At 50.2% G+C, this 24,317-nt stretch overlaps 1 protein-coding gene and 2 long non-coding RNA genes across 8 annotated transcripts; 1 reads left to right on the top strand and 2 right to left on the bottom strand.

Moving 5' to 3' along the window:
• Window positions 1-28: 28 nt before the first annotated feature.
• On the bottom strand, window positions 29-12,669 carry Hnrnpl (heterogeneous nuclear ribonucleoprotein L). 6 transcript variants are annotated; one of them, XR_015642621.1, is made up of 14 exons: window positions 10,452-10,741; window positions 8,496-8,614; window positions 7,785-8,022; window positions 7,586-7,671; window positions 6,838-6,934; window positions 6,681-6,753; window positions 4,617-4,686; window positions 3,492-3,563; window positions 3,100-3,380; window positions 2,040-2,161; window positions 1,556-1,757; window positions 962-1,019; window positions 757-852; window positions 43-400 (listed from the first exon to the last, which is right to left on the bottom strand). XR_015642621.1 is itself a non-coding variant. In NM_032619.2 (13 exon segments), coding segments are annotated over 13 exon segments (1,761 nt in total). In that variant the 3' UTR covers window positions 29-341.
• LOC134483092 (uncharacterized) lies at window positions 11,111-17,747 on the top strand. Its single transcript, XR_015650392.1, has 3 exons — window positions 11,111-12,287; window positions 13,490-14,105; window positions 16,949-17,747. It is a non-coding gene; the product is annotated as an uncharacterized LOC134483092 (long non-coding RNA).
• Window positions 16,009-18,688, bottom strand: LOC148007305 (uncharacterized). Its single transcript, XR_015650399.1, has 4 exons — window positions 18,470-18,688; window positions 18,000-18,299; window positions 17,279-17,364; window positions 16,009-16,279 (listed from the first exon to the last, which is right to left on the bottom strand). It is a non-coding gene; the product is annotated as an uncharacterized LOC148007305 (long non-coding RNA).
• Between the last annotated feature and the right edge of the window lie 5,629 nt (window positions 18,689-24,317).

Below are 24,317 nucleotides of genomic sequence, written 5' to 3'. Positions count from 1 at the left end.
AGGAAAAGCAAGATACCCCACCCTGGGAGCCCCAGCGAATAGTTTTATTTTCCAAACAATTTTATTGAAATGTGCCAAGATACATGGGCAGCACAAATGTATGAACAGGAAAAAAAGAATCACACATACAGTTATTTTAAAAAGTGAAGGTTAATCTTGGGAGATACCAGTTCCCCTCCCCCCCTCCAGAGTTCCAGCATTTGTTGTGGTTAAGCCTCTACTGACCTAGCATTTAAATGGAAAAAAAGAACTGCAAAAATAAAGACAAAACAAAGAAACCAACAGCATAAAGGAAAGAAACATCTTCCTGCTCGGATGGAGTCTTCCTTCCCAGCATCTAATTAGGAGGCGTGCTGTGCGGTGGAGAAGCACAACTTCAGAGTGTATGGATACGGGCCATCTGCAAACAAGAGGACAGATGTCAGGCTGGACCCTTCTGGAGCTCATGGACCAGTCATCCCAATCTGCACCCACACCCTCCTCTGCAGGTCATCACAGAGATCTAACTCATCACCACCCAGCGTAAGCGGGAGCAACTCCCAAGTTGTCAGGTGGGTGGAGCCCAACAGGCAGCCTGGCCTCCCAGGAGAGTGCCACCATAGACTGCTCTCCTGGTGACCAGGTCCCATCTGCCTGTGTCTGCGACAAAGGCCGTCTCCAGGGTCCTATCTTGAGGGTAGAAAGATGGCTCTGGCGTGCAGCCAGACAAGACATCAGGCCACTTGGGAGATTCTGCAGGACACACAAGACACTCACTTGGGTTTTTCATCTGGTAATGGTTCAGGAAGCCCAAGGTCTCCAGGGCGTCACTCTTGGAGTCCCACTCCAGCAGCCCAGAGGAGCTACGCTCGCCTGAATCAAACAAGACAGCAAAGGGTTAGGCAGGGCCGCAGAAGCTAAGCCTCCTCCCAGCAACCACACACAGCGGGCAGAGGGCTGGGGGAAGAAAGTGGTGACTCACTTTTGCCTGAAAATACTTTCACAGAGGTTGGCCGCTTCACTCCCAGTTCATCGCAGATCTGATGCAGAAAGAGAGTAAGAGAGTTCAGAAACCACCTGGAAGACCTCAAGCAGACCTCACAACTGTGATCTCTTACAACTCTGTATGTGCAGAATGTACCCCATCAGCCTGGGACTCAAGAGAAAAACTTCTCAATGAGGAAATACAAGGAGAAGACTTACTCAAACCCCAACTCTGGCCACCCTATGGTATAACATTAGATGGATGCTGCTTAATTGCTGGCCAACACCCATGGGCCCCTCTTGCTCCCTCTGCCCAGGTTCCAAAGCATCACTTCTGGTGCCACCTACGCACCCAGAAGCCTTGACTCTACTCTTACCACCAGGCTCATGGCAACCCAACAGTAATGGCTGCCTAGCCAAGATGTGAAAGCACTGTGCAGAGTTCTACACTGGGACACAGCACGCCTCTGCTCTTGCCCACCACAGCTACAAGTAGAAGAATCTGTCCTGGTTTTTGTTTGCTTTTTTGGCTGTATTCCAAATAAACCCAACTCAAGACAATGTCATGACAGATTAGTTCCACAACACCTACCTCAAAGAAGTTCTCCTCAGTCACCTCCAGGGGAGCATTGAAGAAGTGCAGAACATTGCTAGGGTGCTGGATGCGGTTCTTAGCTGCCTGCTCTGGAGTAGAGAACCGATTGTTCCTTGACTCGCTGAAGTCTTTGTAACTGCAAGATCCGTCTTCTAGCCCATATGACTGACCGGGCATAATGGCTGGCTGCTTGGAGACACTGAGAGGGAAGAAAGGAAGTCTTTGTTATATGCTGAATTGTCCTCTAGGGCCAGCCACAGAGGCTCATCTGGCCTCAGGCCTATCTGATACTGCTGTGCGCACACACACACTGCTGCGTAGCTGCAGCCCCCTTCTCCTGAGGTTCATAGAAGCAGTGCATGGCTCCCATCCCCACATCCCTTCCTGCCCATGTCAACTCTTTGATGCAATCACACCTTAAACCACACCTCTGTCCATCTTCCCCCTCCAACCTGTCCCTGCCTGTGATGACAGTACCCACCAGACATTCATCTTCTGCCCGAACATGAAGTTGTTGTTGAGGTGAGTAATGGCTCGGTCCACAGCATAGCCATCAGCCATCTCCACCATGGCGGCCCCCGGCTTGCTTTTCATAAATTTCACCTTAGGAAGAAAAGGCACAATTTAGCACCAGTGTCTAGCTGCCCGGGTCCTCTCCCCCAAAAGCTACAAGCTAACTCTTGCTCTAGTTCCAGACCTCCATTTCCTCACAGGTGAATGGGGATCAGAACAACCCGAAAGTAGGCCTGGATGAGCTCACTCCCAAGTGGGCAAGTGGAGCCCAGGCAGCAGCTTTCTCACTGGAGAGCTGTGCAAAGGCAGAATGAGGAAGCTAGCCAGCAGCACTTTGCTACTACAGGTTATATTCTGTCAGAGTAGCAATAAATGTGCTGAGGAAGGAATCCTGGGCCTTCTAAGTGATCTGAGACCCAAAGACTTTTATACGGACCACCAGTATATACTGGCAGAGGCTCTGAGAAGCCAGGCCAACTTCCACATAAAAAACCAAACCACTACAGAAAGAGCACTAACGCTCCCGTTCCAAACACACTTTTCCTGTCTTCTCTGAGACTGGGTCTCACTTTGTGGCCCAGGCTCCTGAGTGCTAAGGTATACATGACACCAGGCTACTATCTAACTCTTTATTAGGTGGCCCAAGCCCAAGCACAGACACTTGGATGAATCTGCGACTTATACTAGTTTGTTGTAAGAAAGATACCACTAGCCAGGAGGACTCAATTTTCCAGCAGAGAATGCAGAAAGGTCTGGAGTTGCCAGATTACCTGAAGCTATCCAGAGGCAATTTTTAGTCTACCTATACTGCTAGAACTTCCTATTTAATAAGCCTCAATACTTTTAAGATAATAAGGCTCCTGACTCTAACATGGCTAACTCAAGATAGAAGCGGCGCTCACGAAGCAGCAGGATGTCTGCGTTATACGAAACACCACTACACAGGATATACTTCACTGGCTCCTTCCCCTTTGCTCCCCTCAATCTGAGATATGGGGCTTCCTTCAGCTCAAGGAAAGAAAGCTCACCTTCTCCACATTGCCATACAAGCAGAAGACATTGAAGACTCGATCACAGTTCATCTTAGATTGATCCAAGCCATAGACCATGAGCACAGGGCTGTCAGCGTGGGGGCCATAGTCGGGTGGTGGGGGAGGGGGTGGGGGATGACCATACTGGGGGCCATAGCGACTTGGGCCCCGGCGGTGACCCCCCACAGGTGGGCCCATCCTTCTCCCTTCGTAGTGAGGTGGGGGGGGCCCGTAGCCCTCATCATGGTAATGGCTGTGGTACCCACCATGGGGCCCTCCTGGGGGGTGGGAAGGAAAGAGAGGGAGGACGGGTGAGAATTTTCGCGGCGGACGACGGGCAGGGGCACATGAGCCACGGGAGTCCACGGAGGGGAACCCCCTGCCCTCACCATATTCTGCGGGATGATCTCCCAGGAGAGGGGGCTGCCGCTGGCGTTTGTTGGGGTTACTGCCAGGGTCACCTGTAGATTGAAAACAGAATTAGGAATAGAACTCAAGAAATGAATCCCCGGACTCCTGACTACAGAGGCCAATCTCAAGGCCACTGAGCTCTGAGCATGGCTACACTCTTTCCTTATAAGGGCTGCTTGGGCCTCCTTCCTAAGGTGCAGGGAAGGGGGCGTGAAGCCCAGGTCTTACAGCTGGGTCTACTTTCCCTCCCCTGTGCGCACAGAGCAGCTGCTCTCCTTGGCTATGGATATGGGGTTCCTTACACTGCCTGCCACGTTATGGCTTATATATAGTAGAGAACAGGCAGGACCCACCCAGCTCCCAGACCATCTAGGGAACTATGGCATGGACGGATTACATATGGAGAGGAAGAGCAGTTTTAACAAGTAATTCCCAATGAAGGGAGAAAGATGAAGGGCAACAACCAAATTAAGCAATCCAAGATGGACAGAAATGAGGTGAACAGCCCACATTGCCTCTATGTTCCGGAAGCTCAAGGCTCCACTCCAGGCCCCTTTATCAACCCTGGGCGCTGCCACCCTCCACATCCCATCCAGCCGCGAGGGACTGTAGGAGCTGACAAGCAGGGCAACAGCACAATCAGTTTCAAAGAGCAGTTAGATAGATACAAGGCATCAACAATCTCAGACCCAACAATGACGCAGAGCCCCCTCCCGACCCCAGCTGCAGTTCTCAATTATCCATTAGTTCAGCGCTTAAGTGGCAGACACTGGTAAGCACTTTACAGACGTCACAGCTTGAGTTCCTCACAACAACCCTATGAGGTAGGTACTCATTTCTTAGCCCCAGTTTACAGATAAGAAATTAGAGCAGTTACTCTTCACTGAGCGTTAGGACACTTGCAAATCAGTGGCCGAGCCGACCTCAGTCCAGGTCTAGGTAGTACCGAGACCCAGAGCTTGGAACCACTGCCCTTTCCTGCCACCCTGCCTGAACTTTTGTCGTTCAAGTCATTACAAAGATGGAAAAGGGCTACTTACAGCAGTAGTACAGAGTACAATGTCCATTTGTCACAAAAAAACAAGTCTGTATTTTTCTCTTACCATTGGACGCTTCAACAGTGAGTTAGCACAGTTCTGAAAGATGGCGTCCCATCAAACATACACTGCGACCCTGCATCACATGGTTTTACAGTCATAAATACAAGTCACGGCATACATCCGCTACATTTTCTTTAAAGAACCGTTTTAAAAGTCAACGTTCTGATTAAATCACAATTGGCTCACAGATGTTCTGTCCTCAGAAGATACCAGAAAAGTGGAAATAAAGGTGTATGAAGTGGGTAGTGTCCCTCCATGTTGTCACCTCCTCACATTGTGTGCTGCAGTGCGGTGCTTCTGGCTGTGTAGCGCTCCATGTGCGTGTCTCCTGGTATGAAGTGTGCCAGTGGCCCCACTATACTTGCGCTTTGGCCTTGGTAGCGTGCCCGGTTACCCACCAGCAGGTAACTGTGTGCCTCTGAGCTGTTTTGATTTTAGGTCTGTTTGGTTTTCTGAGTTTTGTTGTTGTGGTTTAATTTATTTCTGATCTCCAGTTGGTGCAGACTGTGTTGGCAGCCGATGGATGACTGCAGAAAAAAATCAAAATACAAAAGAAAAAAAGAAGGCCCGCCCCAAACCAAAGGACTTAAAAACAAAACCCGCATGGCGAGGAATGGAGGATCCTATTGTCTTGGAGGCCCATGGTATCTACTTCAGTCTATGAATCGAATCGTTCTCCGAAAAGAGCACCGCTGGCTGGCTGGGCGAGCTCTGTTCTGTGTTTCCTACTTCTGTGTACATTCTTGGGTTCAAGTTTGCTTGGATTTTGACTTTTTTTATGTTTAATAAAAAAGCAGTGTCTGCTGCCATGTTGCGTCTCTTTCTTTGTCTCTGTCTGCCTCTGTCTCTGTGCTTGTAGCTGTTCCTTGGAGCGCGGTGTTGTGTTCTTGATGTAGTGAGCTCAATCTGCGGCTGTTTCTGGGAACGTGGTGGAGGCTGCATGTTGTTCTCCAGGAAGAACTAGTGGTTTTGTGCCCTGTGTGTTGGTGCGCAATGTGCAGAGGCAGAGCCGCTGAAGTGTGGTTCCGGAGGGGGTGGCCAAGCACCGCCCTCACTCCCGGTTACCTCATCAGCCCAAGCTGAGAGGCATCAAAACCAATGCACAGCCAGCCCCTGCTACTAGCCCCTGCCGGTCTGCACATCTTCTATTTGTGTTCCTTGGAGAAGAAATGGTTGGTTGCCATGTTTCTGTCAGCAGTCATGTAATGCCATTGCCCGCTCTGGTACATTCACTTGGTCATAATTTGCCTCTGACCTTTGGAGGGAGCAGCCAGGCCCAGAGGGCCAATTCTGAGGGTCCTTGGGAGAGCCTAGCCCACCCTGCCCACTGGTTCTTAGCTGCAAAGCAAGCAAGACAGGCCCACCTACAAGTACAGGGTGAGTCTCTGGTCTCCCAGAGCCTCTGCAATGTCAGCCATCAAGCCTCCTCCCACAGCCCAAGAACTAGTACGACGTTAGCAGACCAAGAGATGGCCAATCTCGCTGATTTTCACAGGGGTGACGCTGTTTTTTCAAAGATAATCCTTCACCCGCTTACCAAAGGCAAACCATTCTTGTCAACACTACACAAAGGGGGTTGGTTGTACATATGGACCCCGAAGAGACGCTGAGTCCCCTCTACAAAGGAGACCAGTAGTATCTGCCCTCGACTTATCCCAAGTGTCCGACTTGGGTCTACGAGGTCTACTTGTTTGGAGGCTGTGCTTCAAAACCCTAGCAGAGCTCACCCCTTCTTGCTGACACACCCCCACTTCAGTCCCTCTTTGACAGTGGAGATCGAGGGACCTTTTCTCATCTTCCAGGGAATGGAGCTTCCAGCAACCCTAACCAGGCTCTAGAACGAAGGTGGCAAAATCATTTGGAGCTGCTACCCATTTCTGCCCTTCTTGCCAGCCTCCTCCTCAGCGATGCCCTTGTTCCCACCCTGCCCAAGGCGCAGCCCCAGCCCTCCCATGTCCACAAGGAGCCCAATGGCATTACATAACCCTGAGCCTGGGTCTATCAAGCACACTAGTCGAGTGAAGAGCCAAGGCGCTGTACTTAGAACAAAGTAGCCATCGGGATTACCTTGTCCACTGAGATTGGGGTTTGTGTAGTCCCAAGTATCTTGATCGTTCTTGAACACATTTAAACGTGTAGGCTGCAAAGACAAGACAAAGTCTGAAACTGGCTGTGCCTCATCTCACAGGGTAACCAACACAGAGCAGTCACTTCCCGGACCTACCTTTGCGTACTCAATCTTCAGAGTGCAACAGCCAGAATAGATATCAGCCCCATTCAGTGAGGCCTTAGCGCGCTGGGCACTTTGCACAGAATCAAACGTGGGAGGACTTAAGGAAGCAGCACTGTGGAGCTTGGGAAAGAATTACAAGGACCACACAACACAGTACCACCTACAGACCCAGGGAAAAGCTATGGACATACAACAGGGACTGCCCTCAGGAAGCAGTCATTCATTGGCTAGGGTTCACTGTGATCTGCACCCTTATCCCAACTACCAACAGGACGGCAGCAACACTATCTCATGTCACCCAGTGTATCTGAACCTAAACTCTGCCTACTTTTAAAGGTACCTTCTCACTGCAACTTGATCAAGGAGGCCCCAGCAAGCCATTTTTAATCGAAACCTTCCCCCTTTCACGTCATTCTGGAGTCTTCTGATTTCTCCTTAACTAAGCTCCTCTGACACAGAATGGACCCAACCACCTCAAAGCAAGAGGGTGTCTCCCTTGCAGGGCTACACGAAGCCCAGGGTTAAATTCTCACCAGGGGTACACAGTGCACAAACAAATAGCATCCCATCAGAATGTACATCACTTGTTATATACACCTCACAGCCTGGTCTTCTAAGATTTGCAGTGTGAGGCTTCCTGTTCAGTCTCGTACATAACTGTCTCCATGAAGGTATGTGGCATGAATTCTCTCTGCTAAGCCCTAAGATACAAAGGAGACCAGTTTCCCAGAAAGGATATTCCACCATAGCCTGGACTCCATTCTTCCGGAAAATGACAATTCTCTGGACAGGGCCACAAGGATTACAGATAGTGTAAAGAACATCCTACGAAAGCAAAAACAGGCAAGATTAGGGGCCTTGGCTGGCTTGAGGACGGACCTGGGACAAGAGGGGAAGGAGATCCCAGAGCAGCTTGTAGGATTGCCTTCAGCACACACCGTGGTTATGGAGTAGATGGGGTTCAGGATGGTAAACAGAAGCACACTGTTGACGCTCCGGGAGTCATCAGAGTCACCGGGGCGAGAGATCTTCTGGCTGGTAGAATAATTGACAAAAGCAGGGTGACCAGCAATGTAGATCTGGTTGTCTGCAGCGTAGTTTACTGCATTACAAGCCCCCAGCACATCTTCAAACTCTACCAGTGCCTGCCTCTTCTTTGGCATCACCACAACATAGCTGCAGAGAGAAGACAAGCTTTAGTCCTCTTGGGGGAAAGGAACCAGTCAACTTGTGAACCGATTCCTGGTCTTCTGAACTCTTACCCCCAACACTCCAAGCCAGTTACCCTTCTGGCCCCTCTCCTGTGTCAGAAGAGACTGCCACGCTGAGCAAATCACAGTCCTAATCAATCACTGCCTGGGCAACTTTGTGGGAGAAGGAATCTAGAGCAGTTTTATTACATTTATTCTCAGCAAGCACCTGGTCTGGTCATACAGCCAGAAATCACTAGGAGAATAAAGAGACTAGAACCACAGGGGTGGGGGGGGTAGAAATGGGGGAATAAGGAACTAAAACTTGAAACACTGCCAGAGTGAACTCTCTGAGTCACAGGATACAGTCATACAGTCACAGAGCCTGCACTGCTCAGAACCAGACAGCAGTGACACTCAGGGACGCTAAGGCGCTCTAACCCTGGCATCAAGAAGTACCTGATGGGTCCAAATTCTTGCAGGGCTTCCACAAGGTCGGCTTCCACCACCCCGTCAATCAGGCCCCTGATGTGAACAACTGGGGAGGCAGGGGTTTTGTGGGGGTCATCGTAGTTCTCCTGAAAAAGATAGACACAGTGAGAAGAGGGACCCCAATACAGTGGCAACTGATCACCAAAAGCCTCAAGGCTTAGTGATAAGCAAGGCTAAATGTAGGGCAATCCAGAGCTCACACTCTGACACATCCTGGAATCCAACTCCGAGTCAAAGTGCGGCAGGAAGGGCGGCTTAGAAAGGGGCCACCCCCACAGGAAGAGCTAGTCTTAAGAATGCTCTCTGCATGTGCTCTAGCTTCTTTGTGTCTGCACTGGCTAGGCAAGCTGTGGTCATCTAATGAATGACTGAAACCACAAGTCACCTTCAGGTCCAGTCAGGGCAAAAGACCAAGTGTTTCCAGACACATGGCTTCCAGGACAATATGCCCTTCCTGTCTTACTCTCTCTATGCTAAGGTCTTCCACACTCAACTATCCCAACCTGTAAGATCTACCACAGCTCCTCTTCCTCCTCCTCCTCCTCCGCCTCCTAGACTCTGGGCCCATGCTCCTGCCTGAAGATCACTGGGCAGAAACCTATGAACCTTAGTGGGTTCTTTCTCAGGCGTGAACCACACAAGGCAAACCCTTCCTGGCTGTTTCCAGTCGAGGTTTGTCTTCTACAGCCTTGACTTCTAACCCTAGCCCTGTCAATCACTTGTGAGCCTCAACCCAATTTACCCAGTGTCTTTTCTGCTTTGTAAAGGGGCTCTATAAAATCCCCCACGCCACCAACACCAAACGAGAGGTATCTCTCATCTTAAATTATTGGGAACGGGGGGTAAGCACACCACATAACCCATCTCTGAGATGTTCAGAGAACAACCTTTTGAAGCCTGTTCTCTCCTACCTCATGAGCTGCAGTTGTCTAGCTTGGCAGTTAACATACCAGACCTAACTAAAACGTCTTCAAATACTCGAAAAATCTAACATTTTAACAAAAGGGAGAAGGTAATAAATGCCTACAGCACGAGAAGCAGCCCGAAGAAGAGAGCACTGTTTGTTTGGCTTGTAGAGGAGTCTCACTACATACCCTTGCCTGGCCTGGAATTAATTATGCAGAGGAGGTTGGCCTCAAACTCAAAGAGATTTTGCCGGCCTTGGCCCCAGACCGCTGAAATTAAAGGCCTGTGACACTATGACCACAGCGAGGACTTTAATAAAAACTTTTGAAAGGAATGCAGACCGCACCCTAATTCAGAAATGACAATCGTGACCTTCAGAAGACTAAACAGGCCGATAGCCTCCGTCTATGGCCACCGGACCATATATAGTTTAGTTTATAAATTCCCCTCTGCAGGAACCCTGAGCAAACCGAGTGATAAATTTCTAAGCTTGACTCAATTTCCAAACAGTTGTCTTTCATAAACCGTCTTCCGTTTTACAAAGCACACAGCAGAAGAGGTTAGTTTGGTCTGGGAACTTCTATATGGATGCGATCGCGATTAAGACTAAGGCCATCAGGTCAGGCCTGCGCCCACCCGCTTCCCGCTCACTAAAGCTAGTTGTAGAAACGCGCTTGCGCATAGGGACACAGAAAGAAAAAAGGGGGGGGGGGGGACGGGCCGGCCGCGTGCCTAGGCCCCCCACATGCCGGCCCGCGGCGCCTGCGCACTGCAGTGCCTGCAGAGCCAGCCGCTTCCTCCGCCCCCTCAAGCCCCGCTTTGGATTGCGCGCACGCGCAAGTGCCTGTCCTCGCGCAAACCCCGCCGTTTGCCCAACGCCTGCCCCTCCCCCACCCCACCAAAAACCGCGAGGGCTGCAGCGCGTGCGCACAGATTTCCCCCCCCCCCTGTAAAAATAAATAGCTTTAAAGTACGAAATTTCCCTTTCCTTCCGGGAGTCTAAAGCCCCAGCCTCACCCCGCCGCCGCCGCCCGCCGCCCCGGATCCTCCACCGCCGCCTCCTCCGTGTTGGTCGCCGGCGTTTTCAGTCTTCAGCCGTTTAGGGGCTCGGCCTCCCTCGTTGCCGCCGCCGTAATAGCGACCACCGCCGCCTCCGCCGCCCGCCGCCGCCATCTTCACCATCGCTCCCGCCCGCCTCAGCTGCTCGTCCGGCTGCTGCCTCTGCTCGAGCCGCCGACGCCGCTTCTCCGCCCGGGGCAGCAGCCTCCGCGACATGGCGGCGCAGAACCCGCCTCCCCCCGCCTCTCATTGGGGGAGGGACACGCCCGTCACTCGCCGCCCCCACCCGATAGGGGGAGCCACTGGCCCTAGCTTGGGGGGAGGGGAAGTTTCCGTACGGCTCATTTCTATTGGATAGTACGCACGCCGTTCTATTGGAAAGACCGCCCCCACTCGCCAGTCGCACTCCTTATAGGTGGATGCTTCCTGACAGTCATTCCGTCAGGCCCCACCTCCTTAAAATAAACTCTGATTTAATAGGCCAGGTTTTTGGGATCGCTCCGCCTTCCCACAGACAGCAAATGGAAGTGGGCCTCCGAAGCTCCGCCTCCTTCCTGCTCTCATTGGTGTCCTAGCTAATCGGTCACTCTGAAATCCTTGAGTCTCCCAGTCACAGCGACCATCTTCCCGCGCCACTCCGCTGGGATACAAGAAAGGCCTTCCCTCTTGAGTTCCCGCAATGGGTCCCGCAGGTGCTCGTCTCCTACGTCACCACTCGATTGGTCAATGGAGAGTGGAAAGAATACCCTCTTGCCAGATGGTATAGAACGACTGATAGCTTCTGATTGGTGAAAAAGGAGAGCCCGTAGGCGCTCTCTGGCGCAATCTAGGAACGGTCCCCGTAAAGGGCGCATGCGCTACTGTACTTTTGGGGGGGGGGTCTCCGTAAAAGAGGTGACTCTCAGGGATAAGACTACTGGACTACCCAGACGATCTTTTGCGTGCCTGTTGTTTGCAAGCTCCCCAACTCTAGACCAAGACAGCAATTTGAAGCAGCTATAACCCATTAGAACGTTTACTTCACCTTTACTCTATCCTAAACTGGAAGTTACTCTTTTTTTTAAAAGAGAACCTCCAAATCTGAGCACTTCTCACTAATAAAGCACTCGGTGCCTAACAGGCACCGTCATTTCACCCTAAATTCAGTCACCTTGGCAGATCTTTATAGTTTAACTCGGTTCGCACGAGGCAGCTGAGCACCCCGCGTTCTCGAGAGTGCTTTGTGGCCTAGACTCGCTCCTTGGAGATTGCCTTGAAGCGATTGGTCTCCCTCCGAGGATCCTGGAAGCCTGAAGTGAGCGAGCAGGGAACGCACTGACACTAGGGAGTCAGACTCTGCGACGTAGCTCAGCAATGGAGCGCTTGCCTAGCACAGACACGGCACATCTCTACCCCGGCCACACACAGACACACACAGGTCTTCAGACGGTTTAAGATTCACAGGCCGCCCCAAAACGTGCTGTGGCCTTTCCACCAGGTCATTCCCAAAGCGGACATCCGCTTGGGACTAAGTTTGAAATGTGAGTAAAAGCTCAGAGAACGGAACCCCGTGTGTTGGGAGAAGTTTTGAGCATGGCGTGGTGGTTGCAAGCCTATAATTCCAGCGCTCTGGAGTCGGGCAGGACTGCCTTGAGTTCGGGGCTTTCCTGGGCTACCCAGGGATTCTCCTAATTAAAAAAGTTTGGAAGCGGTGGAGGCTGATGAGGATATAAATGGACCTCCACCAATTTCACCGGACACACACACTCCAAAGCAGGAACTCCCAAGATGGGGTACGCCGCCGCGGCGCAGCAGGTGACGCGCGGGGGCGGGGGGCGGGCCGCTCCCGCAGAAGGGCGGGGTCCCGCGTCGACGTCAGAGGCGGTAGTGGGGGAGGGGAGCGGGAGGTCTCCTATCCTCCCCTTTGCCGGGCCCCGACGCCCCTCACTCCGGCGGGCTGTCCGCACTAGGCTAGACCGTGTTCACTGCTAGCGGCTCGTACACTACCCGCGCTCGGGGCGGCTTCTGGTGCCGGTGCCCGCTGCTCCCGCACCCTGACCCCCGCCCTCCCGCCGGCGCGGCGTGCGTCCCGCTGGTCCCCCCACCCTCCCACGTCCCTCCCGGACCCCTTGCCCTGTCCCCTACCAGCTCGGCGGCGAGCTTGGCCGGCCGTCCGGGATCGAAAAGAGCAGACACTGGGAAGTTTTGGGGGAGGGAGGGGCGGACCTTAAAGGGACCACGACCTCTTTTCACTAGGGGAAAGGGGGACTGAGGGAGATACCGAGTCTGGAACAGAATGGGAAGAACTTTGAGCGGCTGTGTTTGTTCGGGCTCCGTGTTCTTGCTCACCCTCCATCCCACTTTCCACCCTACCCAGGGAAATAAGTCCTCTAGTGGTTTGCGGTTTACGTGGCACTTTCCCCCATTTGCGGAGTGATTTGGAGATAAATGTAGACATGTTTGTTGTGCAAATGGGTAAGCAGGCTCAGAGGACCTAAGATGCCACAAGCTGCTGTTTGACATGGAAACTGATGCAGGGTGAACCATGGCTAAGCACAGGGGTTATACCCCACGCTCAGGTTCAGCTATGCAGCTGAGGAGGGAGTTTTGAATTTAAGGACAGCTTAGGGGTGTCCACACGTAGGTCATCTGACTCTAACAGCTCCTGTAAACCGCCACCTACCCAAATCTGCCTGCTGAGGTCAGAAGAGGGTCCGATCGATCGCCAGGGACTGGAGTTACCCACCCGCTGGTTGTGAGCTGACGTGTGGGTGCTGGGAATTGAACCCCTGGCCCTCTTCAGAAGCAACAAGTGCTTTTAACGGCTGAAGCAACTCTCCAGTCTAGTTCTGTCTTTGCTCCCTTTCATCCAACTGCCTTTGACTCCAGTGGCACCTCTTAGCCATTTTAGTCTGTAAGCCTCCTCACAGTTTTAATTATGTATACTGCCTGAGAGAAACGGGTGTGGGCAAGCAACAACTGCCCTGTCACAGAAACTCCCTCTTTTTGTTCCCAAGGTTATAGCCAAGGAAAGAAGTAATGAAAGCAGGCCAGGAAACTGGAACACTTTGCCTTAAAGGCTACCTGGAGGGCCATGGATTCCCGTCGAATGCTGGGACCACAGTGGGACAGAAAGGGTTATGAAATGAGCCTCCTTGCTGTTGGCCTGCTAAATTGGCTAATCCTCCCTAGTGGTACAAGGACAAAGCCAGCTCAGCTACTGAAGCCGCTTCTTGATGTAGTCTAACCTTGAAACCTGGCCTCCTAGCCAGAACTTCAGGGTGCCATCAGCACACCTCACTTTTCCGCTCTTGAAGTAATCTCAGTTCTCGGAGAACTGAGTATGAGGCCATCCTCCAATTGTAATGCATCGAGGACCAGCCTGAGCACATGAGATCCTGTCTTCTCAAGAAACAAGAACAAGGGCTGGAGGGATGGCTCAGAGGTCAAGAACACTGACTGCTCTTCCCGAGGTCCTGAGTTCAACTCCCAGCAACCACGTGGTGGCTTACAACCATCTGTAATGAGATCTGATGCCCTCTTCTGCTGTGTCTGAAGACAGTGAAAGTGTGCGCTTATATAGAATAAATAAATCTTTTTAAAAAAGAAACACAAACAAACAAACAAATCAAGGTAATCCAGCCAGAGTGACTGGCCAGACAGGCAAGCTGCTTGGTCCATGAACCTGGTGATGTGATTATATTCCCCAGAGCCCAGTAATAATGGAGAGAACTGACTCCACCCCTGACAGCCACACATGTACCATCGCCCCCAAACCCCACCCCTACCCATGCACACACAAATACATAAACATCATAAATAAAACCCTTCCAGGGCCAGGGCTGTGGCACAGCTTGCTAGGATCCTCCAGTGAGAGGCTGGGAAGCGGCAGAGCTCCTGCATATTGTGTACAGGACGGAGACTTCCATACACAGCACTACAGTGAGCAAATCAACACTTGCAGACTGGAGAGAGATGGCTTAGCAGCTCAAGTTTCCTTGGCTGCTTTCCCGGAAGATTCGGGTTCAACTCCCAATACCTTCATGGTGATTCCAATTCCCCGGGGATTCTATACACTCTCCTGACTTCCCCAAGCATGAGGCATACACACCATGCACAGGTATTCATGCAGGCCAAACACTCATTACATACAATAAAGATTTTCAATATATTGAAATATAATTAAACATATATTTTAAAAACCTCCTCCTCGGGGTTGGGGATTTAGCTCAGCGGTAGAGCGCTTGCCTAGCAAGCACAAGGCCCTGGGTTCGGTCCCCAGCTCCGAAAAAAAGAAAAGAAAAAAAAAAAAAAAAACCCTCCTCCTCACAGTCATGGGGCACAACAGCCCCAGATTTTGCCTTGCTTTGCTCTCCTGTGCCTTCCCTGTTATTTTTTGTTTTATTTATTTAAGACAAACTCCCTTTGTATAGCCCTAGCTGAGCCAGGCATGGTAGTGCACCACTTAAGTCTCAGCGCTCAGGAAGCAGAGGCAAGTGTAATGTAATATATATGTCCCTGGCTGACAGAATTCCCTATGTAGACAGGCTGGTCTTGAACTCACAGATGTCCCTCTGCCTCTGTCTCTGCCTCTGCCTCCCGAATGCCGGGATTAAAGTCACGGTCCAGGGTGATTGATTGGTTTTATATATGTGAGTACACTGTAGCTGTCTTCAGACACACCAGAAGAAGGCATCAGATCCCATTACAGATGGTTGTGAGCCACCATGTGGTTGCTGGGAATTGAACTCAGGACCTCTGGAAGAGCAGTCAGTGCTCTTAACCACTGAGCCATCTCTCCAGCCCTTGATTTTTCTTTTTTCTTTTTTCTTTTTCTTTTTTTTTTTTTTTTTGGTTCTTTTTTCCGGAGCTGGGGACGGAACCCAGGGCCTTGCGCTTCCTAGGCAAGCGCTCTACCACTGAGCTAAATCCCCAACCCCTTGATTTTTCTTTTAAACTTGTATTTCTGTGAATGGGTGTTTTGGCTGGGTGTCTGTGCACCACATGGGAGTATGGCCCAGAGGCCAAAGGAGATCATTACATAAACCCCTGGAATGGTGTTACAGATGGTTGTGAGCTGTCCTGGTGAGTGCTGGATATCCAACCTTTGTCCTCTGGGAGAGCAGCCAGTGCTCTTTTTTTTTGTTGGTTTTGTTTTGTTCAAGACAGGGTCTACGTAGACCAGGCTAGCCTGAAGCTCACAGACATCTGCCTCTGCCTCTGCCTCTGCCTCTGCCTCTGCCTCCTGAGTGCTGAGATGAAAGGTATGAGTCACAGCTACCCCCCCCCCCTTTTGAATCAGCGTCTCATGTTAGCTCTGGCTGGCCTGAAGCTCTGTCACTGGACTAGGCTGGCCCAACTCAGAGATCTACTTGCTTCTGCCTCCCATGTACATTAAAGCCATAGGCTAGCTTCCCTGTTAATTCATAAATCTTATTTCCACAATGTCTGTGGGTAAAACCCCCAATTACTCTGCTAAGACCAGGCTTCTTGTCATTCTTTTTTACCCAAAAAATGTTCCTCCTTTATATATTCATTTATATTTATTTATTTATTTATTCATTTATATTTAATTATTTATTCATTCATATGTTCTGTGTGTATGTACCCGCATGGTTTATGGACTGCACCTTCGTGCTGCTGTCCTCAGAGCCCAGAAGGAGGTTTGAACGCCCTGGAACTAGAGTTACAGGGGTCGTGACAAGGTCTCACTGTAGAGCCCTGGCCGGGCCTGAGCTCACAGCAATCCTCCTGACCCTGCTCTTCCACTGCTGAGATACAGGCACTAGCCACCACACCCAGCTTCTCTGGAAGAGAGAGAGAGAGAGAGAGAGAGAGAGAGAGAGAGAGAGAGAGAGATGGAGATGAGGTATGTGTCCATAACAAGCGTGTCGGTGCACACCTTTAAACCGAGCACTCAGGACGCGGAGGCAGGCCAATGCCTGTTCAAGGCCTGGTCTATATAGTGAATTCCAAGTCAGCCTGGGATATGGAGAGAGACGCCATCTCAAAAACCAAAAAGCGGGTGGGGGGGAAGCAATTGTAGTCACTGAATGTTCAGGAACTTTAATTTTTCCAACTTTTCCCACATTCAATGTGCCAACCCCAACATAAACCCACAGTTAATGCGACTTGGCTCTGTGCAAGCCATGCCTCTCCACACACAGCTAACAAGAGGTGGCGAGCAACTGAAACAGAGGCATGATCCCCATTCCTGGAACAGGCAGTGCAGAGCCATTTGTATAGGGTTACAGGGGGCCTCACAAGAGGAATCAATCTAGTCAACTCCTATGATGGCTTTTAAGCCTGAGACGGAGGCAGGCTCGTTCTTCGACTCCCTAGACCAGGTTAGCCTCTGGGAAGAGGGGGGGGACTGGGAGGGGTCTTCCGAATTGGGTTGAGGGAGGAAGATTCAGACTTCATAACAAGGAGAAAGCTACTGTACACAGCACTCACGGCTCTCTGCTTCCTGACAGGTGGTGTGACGGGGCCTGTCAGTCCTACTCCTGTGGCCATGCCTTTCCTCCCAACCCCGATCAAATGATCCCCTCCAACTGGCATTCAGAAGGACCCCTTCCTCATTTCAGGTGTTTGGTCCCAGCAATGTGAAAAGTGGCTAACACGTCCAATATTTATTCCCTTCCGTGTGGAGCCCTGCGGTTAATTTCTGACCCTTGTCTAGAACCTGGGCTCTTTAGGGTTTGGTAAGCATAGTCATGAATGTATAAGGACACTGCACTCCACAATGCCCGGCTGTGTGTCTGCTGATCTTGTGTGCCGCCTGGTTGAACCAAGAGTCCACTCACCGCTGCCAATCCTTGTGGATTGGATCATGCTGTTCCGGCTGGGCGCCATGGCTGCCTCTTGGACAGGAGAACAGCCAAGCAGAAAGCTAATCAGGAATGTTAAACACACATTATCTCTTCAAAGACAGAAATGTGTAACCTGTGAGAAAGCTGGGGATGGAGACTAGCCTGGTGAACTTTGCACTCTCTGTATGGCTGAGACCACACCAGATCCTCCTCCCAGATCCTCCTCGTGAGCTTGTCAATCTGTAGAACCCATTTTTATGGAAGGTCTCACATATGATCTGGCTATAGACCCCCATCGCTACGGAAGATGCCACATGTACTTTACAAACAGCTTCGAAAAATATCGCATCTTAAACTTTACTGTGCACATGGGACTGGGTTAATTATTACCAGGAACTTTCTTGTCAAATGGTGCTGTACTTAAATAAATTACTTGGGGTCAGACTCTCAAAGTCTGAACAAATACCGGCTACTTACTTAGTTGTGTTGAAATGAACTACCTCCTTGCCCCCCTCCCCTTCCTGCTGGCCATGGTGGCCAGCATATGTACACGTTCTCTCTCTCTCTCTGCCACCATATCTCCCACCATCAAGCAAGTAATTCTGTCTCAGACACCAGTTAGTGTTGTTCTAACCGGATTTAGTTCCCACACTATTCTGATAGTGTCAGGACACATAGATTCAGGGCTCAATCCCAAGACTGCTTCCCCACTTACATGGCAGTTAGTAACAAGCCACACACGTGCTACTGTGTTTCTGGTGGACTGCTCATGCTATTGCTTCAATCTGCCATGTCCCTCGTTGGTTCCTGTTGTGGAGCCCCCGTTTCCTGGCTGGTGGATGCCACTTGGGGAAGCTTTGGAAGCTGAGGCCTACCTGACACAAGTGGGTCACTAGGTCACTTGGGGGGGGCAGGGCAGTTAGACTTTGTCGCTGACTCCTGTCTTGCTCACTGGTCGATGATGGGGTGGACCACTCTGAAGTGCTGAGCCTTAATCAGCCTTTCTTCCTTTAAGCTGTAAGTGTTGGATATTTTGGATAGAGTGATAGAAAAATAGGAGTACAGTGTAGAAACCGGGGGGGGGGGGGGGGGGGGTGTCCCATCTGTTCTCTTTTCCTCTCAGTTGCTACCATAAAACACTCAGATAAAGCAACTCAGTAGAAAGAAAGGGCTCCTTTCACTTACAGGAGCATAGTCCATTGTGAGGAAGGGCGGGGCAGGAACTCAAGCGGAAATGGTGGAAGAGTACTGCTGGCTGGAACAGTTGGGCTCATGCTGGGGTAGTTTCCTTATAAGGCCCTGGATACCTGCCTAAGAATGTTGCCCCATCCCCCAACCCCCTGCCCCATAGACAAGCCCACAGGCTGGTCTGGGCAATCTCTCAGTTGCGACTATTTCCTTGGGTGACTCTGGGCTGTGTCAAGTTGACAGTTAAGGCAAGCCAGCGCACCACTACCACCTTCCGTGGCTGTTAGATCTGCTAGGCAACGGTTGGGGCTCAGGACCAGCCATGCAGAAGGAATCCTGGAGCTCCCGCAATCATTCTCTAGTATATTTGCTGTTTAGGGTGTGTTCGAGTGTGTGTGTGTGTGTGTGTGTGTGTGTGTGTGTGTGTGTGTGTGTGTGTGTGTGTTTTCCTCTAAGGGTAGATGCTTGTTGGCAAGTAGACTGCTGCTGAGCCGCCTCCCACAGAAAGTTCTGCAGTTTGGAAGCTCTCCCAACCCAGTCCTTTTTGAGGTTTTATGAAGCTTGCCCAGGCAGGATTGCTAACAGACTGGATGGGGAGGCCCAGAAAACCCTGTTGGTTCAGATTCTTCTGGCCCCCCTTGCAGCATTCCTTCCTCCGGGGCAAAGGGTAGTATCTGGACGCAGAGTCTTGAAGCACCAGGTTCAGCTCCCTTGAATTTACTCCAAACGTTCCAGGAAATAAGAAAAAAAAAATCTTTAATAGTGCAAAAGCAGCCACAAAGGGACCTTTGTAACAAACTACTTAGGATCCGGTCCTTAGAATGTCACCTACTCTGTCATCTGTACTTCTCCTTAAGGTCCCGGCCCCAAGTTAAACTCAGCAACTAAACAGAGACAAGTGCCTGCAAGCCTGGCCAGTTTAGACAACTGGGAGATTTACACAGTCAAAGTTATTGTCACGGTTACTTTGGAAGTGTACCAGTATTGTTCACTTTGAGTTCTCCTTGAGGACAGAGCCAGGACTTAATGGCGGACTAGAACTTAATGGTGGCTGCTGGCCAGCGCCCTCTGCTTTGAACAAGCCAGGTGGAGGCATGTTCTTTGAGCTGGGGATGGAGCCTAATTGGTGCCAATCTTAGTGAACAACTCTTTTTTTTTTTTTTTTTTTTGGTTCTTTTTTTTTTTTTTTCGGAGCTGGGGACCGAACCCAGGGCCTTGCGCTTCCTAGGTAAGCGCTCTACCACTGAGCTAAATCCCCAGCCCCAGTGAACAACTCTTAACAGAAATATATTCTCAGCAAGCCCAAACTGCAATTACATTCAGGGCACTAAAGTTTCCCTACAGCTCCTAACAAGCCTGAGTGGATCGCTGCTTATCTCTAAGTCACGTAGGGGCAGCAGTCATTTAGCTGAACCCTGCCTTGTGCAGGGCAGTATTTCCTAAGCAAGTTGGTGAATTCTTCATATAACACCAGTGCTCTACTCTGTTCCTCCTGTGTCATTGTGACCTACTACCCCAGGAAGTAGGTCAGGGTCATGATTCAGGAATTGTGCGGATGAAAAACCTAAGCGCGCGCTCTCTCTCTCTCTCTCTCTCTCTCTCTCTCTCTCTCTCTCTCTCTTTTGTTTGATTGAGTCAAGGTTTTACTATGTAGCCCCTAAATGGCTTCTTGCCTCAGCTTCTCTAGGTGTGGGATTGTACCACCATGTCCGTTCATACTGTGGGCTCTCTCTCCCTCTCTCTCTCTCTCTCTCTCTCTCTCTCTCTCTCTCTCTCTCTCTCATTCTCTCTGGTATATGTGTGTGTGTGCACATGGATTTGCTGTGCAGGTTGACACTGGTATACTCAATACTTTCTCTACTTTTTTTTTCTAGTCAGCGTTTCTGTGTAGCCCTGACTGTCCTGGAACTCACCCTGTAGAGCAGGCTGGCCTCGAATTCGCAGAGCTCTCCTGACTCTGCCTCCCCGGTGCTAGGATTAAAGGCGTGCACCACCGGCTCTTGGAAACATTACTTTATTTATGTTTGTGTGTTTATGTTCACATGTCTGCACAGATATGAAGATCAGAAGACCAGGAGTTGATTCTCTCCTCCCGCCACATGGGCTACGAGCCTCAAACTCAAGTTGTCGGTCTGCCTCGGCAGTAGTGTGTACCTGGTACCCACAGAGGTCAGAGAGGGCACTGGATCCCCTGGGGTCCTAGAGCACCATGTGGGTGCTGGGAATCAAACCTGGATCCTCTGCAAGAACAGCAGAGTGCTTTTGGCTAGTCTGGCAGGCCGGCGAGCCAGCTATAGGCACCTGTTGCCATACCAACGGCCCGACCTCAGGTCCTCACGCTGGTACAGTAGGCACTTAGCCCATTGGGCCATCTCCCCAGTCTAGTTTGGTTTTGAAGATAGGGTCTTACTATGTGGCCCAGGCTGGCTTAGAACTAGCGGGAATCCTCCTGCCTCTGCTTTCTAAATGCTGTGGTGTGTGGTGGATGATGGGCATGCACACTTAGAAGTTTTTTGGTTTTTTTTTTTTTTTTTTTAAGATTTTATTTATTGGGCTGGAGAGATGGCTCAGTGGTTAGGAGCACTGACTGCTCTTCCCTAGGTCCTGAGTTCAATTCCCAGCAACCACATGGTGGCCCACAACCATCTGCAATGATATCCGATGACCTCATCTGGTGTGTCTGAAGAAGGCGACAGTGTACTCACATACATAAAATAAATAAATCTTTAAAAAAAAAAAGATTTTATTTATTTCATGTATGTGAGCACACTGTAGCTGTCTTCAGACACACCAGAAGAGGGCATCAGATCCCACTGGATCCCAGATGGTTGTAAGCCACCATGTGGTTGCTGGGAATTGAACTCAGGACCTCTGGAAGAGCAGTCAGTGCTCTTAACCGCTGAGCCATCTCTCCAGCCCCATTTAGAAGTTTTAAATCTCGGGCTGGGGATTTAGCTCAGTGGTAGAGCGCTTACCTAGGAAGCGCAAGGCCCTGGGTTCGGTCCCCAGCTCCGAAAAAAAGAACCAAAAAAAAAAAAAAAAAAAAAAAAAAGAAGTTTTAAATCTTGATGTTGTGGAGGTTTGAATGAGAAACGCACCCCCCATTGGCTCAGGTATTTGGACACGTGGCCCCTGGCTGGTGGTACTGTTTTGAGAAGTTATCTGGCCTTTAGGAGGCAGAGCCTTATTGGGAGAGGCTGTCACTGAGGAAAGGTTTCGAGGCTTCTCAACCCCTCCTTCTAGTTCTGTGGGTGGCTGAAGATGTGATCATTCAGCCTCCTGCTTGGGCTGCCCCATGCATGCCTCCCCCACCACTGTGGACTCTTCTAGAACCTTAAACCAAATTAAACCCTTTCCTCCTGCACACAGATGTGGTCCAAGTAATTCTCCTTTGGCTGCCTTTTTTTTTTTTTTTTTTTTTTTTTTTGCTATATGTCATGCATCATTGTCTGATCCATCTGCATGAAGATTTCCTCATTTCCTATAAAATAAAAGAGGTGAGGGGCCAGGATGGGTAGCATGTGTTTTTAATCCCAGTACTTGGGAAGCAGAGGCAGCCGGATCCCTGAGGTCGAAGCCAGCCTGGTGTAAGAGCAGATTCCAGGGCAGCCAGGGCTACGCCCCGTCTCAAAACAAAAAACAAAAACCACAAAAACCCAAACATACAGTTTTCCCACTCCCACACAATTCACATACTTCAGACAGCAGATGTGTGGAGGTTTCCCACAGGTACATCAACAAATTCCATGGCCAATAAAGATGGGTGTCCTATAATTTAACCTAATCCTGACACAATCTGGAGATAGGCTCACGTCCCACAGATAAATGAGCTTGGGTCTACAGGATGCACCCAACTTCTGCTGCTTCAGGGCCAGTCTTAAGTTTTGGGTAATGAGCTGTATATCTGGTCAGTGGGCTGCCGACTCCCATGGGCACTCCAGGGGCTTAATTTGTTAGGACGAGTCAGGTAACTCAGAAACCTTTATCAACTTGATATGCACATTGCCAACCTAGGATGCTTCGCTTATAAAGATATTTAAAATGTTTATGTGTTCGGGTGTCTTGCCTGCGTGTATGTCTGTGTATCACATGTATGTCTGATACTATGGAGGCCAGAAGAGGGTCTTCAGTACCCTAGAACTGGAGTTACAGATGGTTTTGGACTGCCATGTGGGTGCTGGGAACTGAGTCCTGGTTCTTTGGATGAACAGTCAGTGCTGTTAATGACTGAGGCAGCTCTCCAGCACTGACCTACACTGTGTGTGTGTGTGGTGTGTTTGTGTGTGTGTGTGTTTGTGTGGTGTGTTTGTGTGTGTGGTGTGTATGTGTGTGTGGTGTGTTTGTGTGTGTGGTGTGTTTGTATGTGTGGTGTGTTTGTGTGTGGTGTGTTTGTGTGTGTGGTGTGTTTGTGTATGTGTGTGGTGTGTATGTGTGTGTGGTGTGTTTGTGTATGTGTATGTGTGTGGTGTGTATGTGTATGTGGTGTGTTTGTGTGTGTGTGTGTGTGTGGTGTGTTTGTGTGTGTGTGGTGTGTGTGTGTATGGTGTGTATGTGGTGTGTGTGTATGGTGTGTATGTGGTGTGTGTGTGCGCATATGGTGTGTGTGTATGTGTGTGTGGTGTGTTTGTGTGTGTGGTGTGTTTGTGTGTGTGTGCGAGTGTGTGGTGTGTTTGTGTGTGTTGTGTGTGAGTGTCTGTGGTGTGTGTGTGTGTGTGTGTGTGTGTGTGTGTGTTGATGGCAATAAACACTACAGCCTCAAGCAGGCCAGGCAAACACTGTACCACCAGGCCACGCTCCAGTTCCTTAGCTCTAGGCAACCACTGTTCTGCTGAGCCACACCCACAGCCCTTCACTGGTGAATTCTAGGTAAGAGCTTCATTACTGAGTCAGGCAGGGCCTCGGTCTCCCTACTTCTACCTCACCAATGGTGGAATTACAATTCTGCACCACCATTCCCAGTCAGTACATTTTAAAATGTATTATTATTATTATTATTGTTGTTGTTGTTGTTGTTGTTACCTCGTGTCTTAACACAGCAGGGATTTATCTGCGCACAATTCTGGACCACTAATCTCACAGACACCAGGATGTCAGTGGGGCCCCGTGACTTCTGTAGCTCTCGGGGGGAGAAGGCTTTGCTGGGGTCGGCCCAGCATCTGGTGGCTTCTGTATCTGTGGCTTGTCTCTTTACTCTGACTTCAAAGCCAGCGTCTTTTCATTTCTTTCTGATCCTCCCATCTCTTCCTCATTTCCTTCCGTTCTCCCTGTCCTGCACAATCCCCGGGGACACTGTCCCTCGTCTTATCATCTTCAATCATGGCGGCCCCAGCCGGGCGGTGGTGGCGGCACACGTCTTTAATCCATCTCTCTAGAGGTAGAAGCAGGTGGATCTCTGAGTTTGAGGCCAGCCTGGTCTACACAGCAAGTTCCAGGACAGCCAGGGCTACACAGAGGAGCCACGTCTTGGAAAATCAAAAAACAACAACAACAACAATGGCTGTACAAACACTTTTGCAACTAAGGTCACAGTGGTTAGGGCAGTTGATATGTTTTCAAGGCAAATATTTGTTCCTAAACACCTACTATGTTTCAGTGCTACTGTCCTGAATACCTACTATGTTTCAGTACCACAGTGTCCTCACAGTCCTGGTCTCAAGTAATTTTGCCACCCCGTTCTGCTGGGGGCATAAACTCATGATGTTCCCCATACCTCTGCTACCCTTTTAACTACATAAGGCACAGAAGAATCCAGAATAAGCTCCCGTCTCAGGTCACTACACGCCTCATTTTTTGTAAAGATCTCTTGACCAGGTTAAGTGTCATAGTCACAGATAGGATCAGGATG

Source organism: Rattus norvegicus, chromosome 1 (assembly GCF_021556685.1).
Source record: "Rattus norvegicus strain SHRSP/BbbUtx chromosome 1, alternate assembly SHRSP_T2T, whole genome shotgun sequence".
Lineage (NCBI taxonomy): Eukaryota > Metazoa > Chordata > Mammalia > Rodentia > Muridae > Rattus > Rattus norvegicus.
The sequence above is the reverse complement of the archived record's forward strand: the minus strand, read 5'-3'. Positions and strand labels throughout refer to the sequence as shown.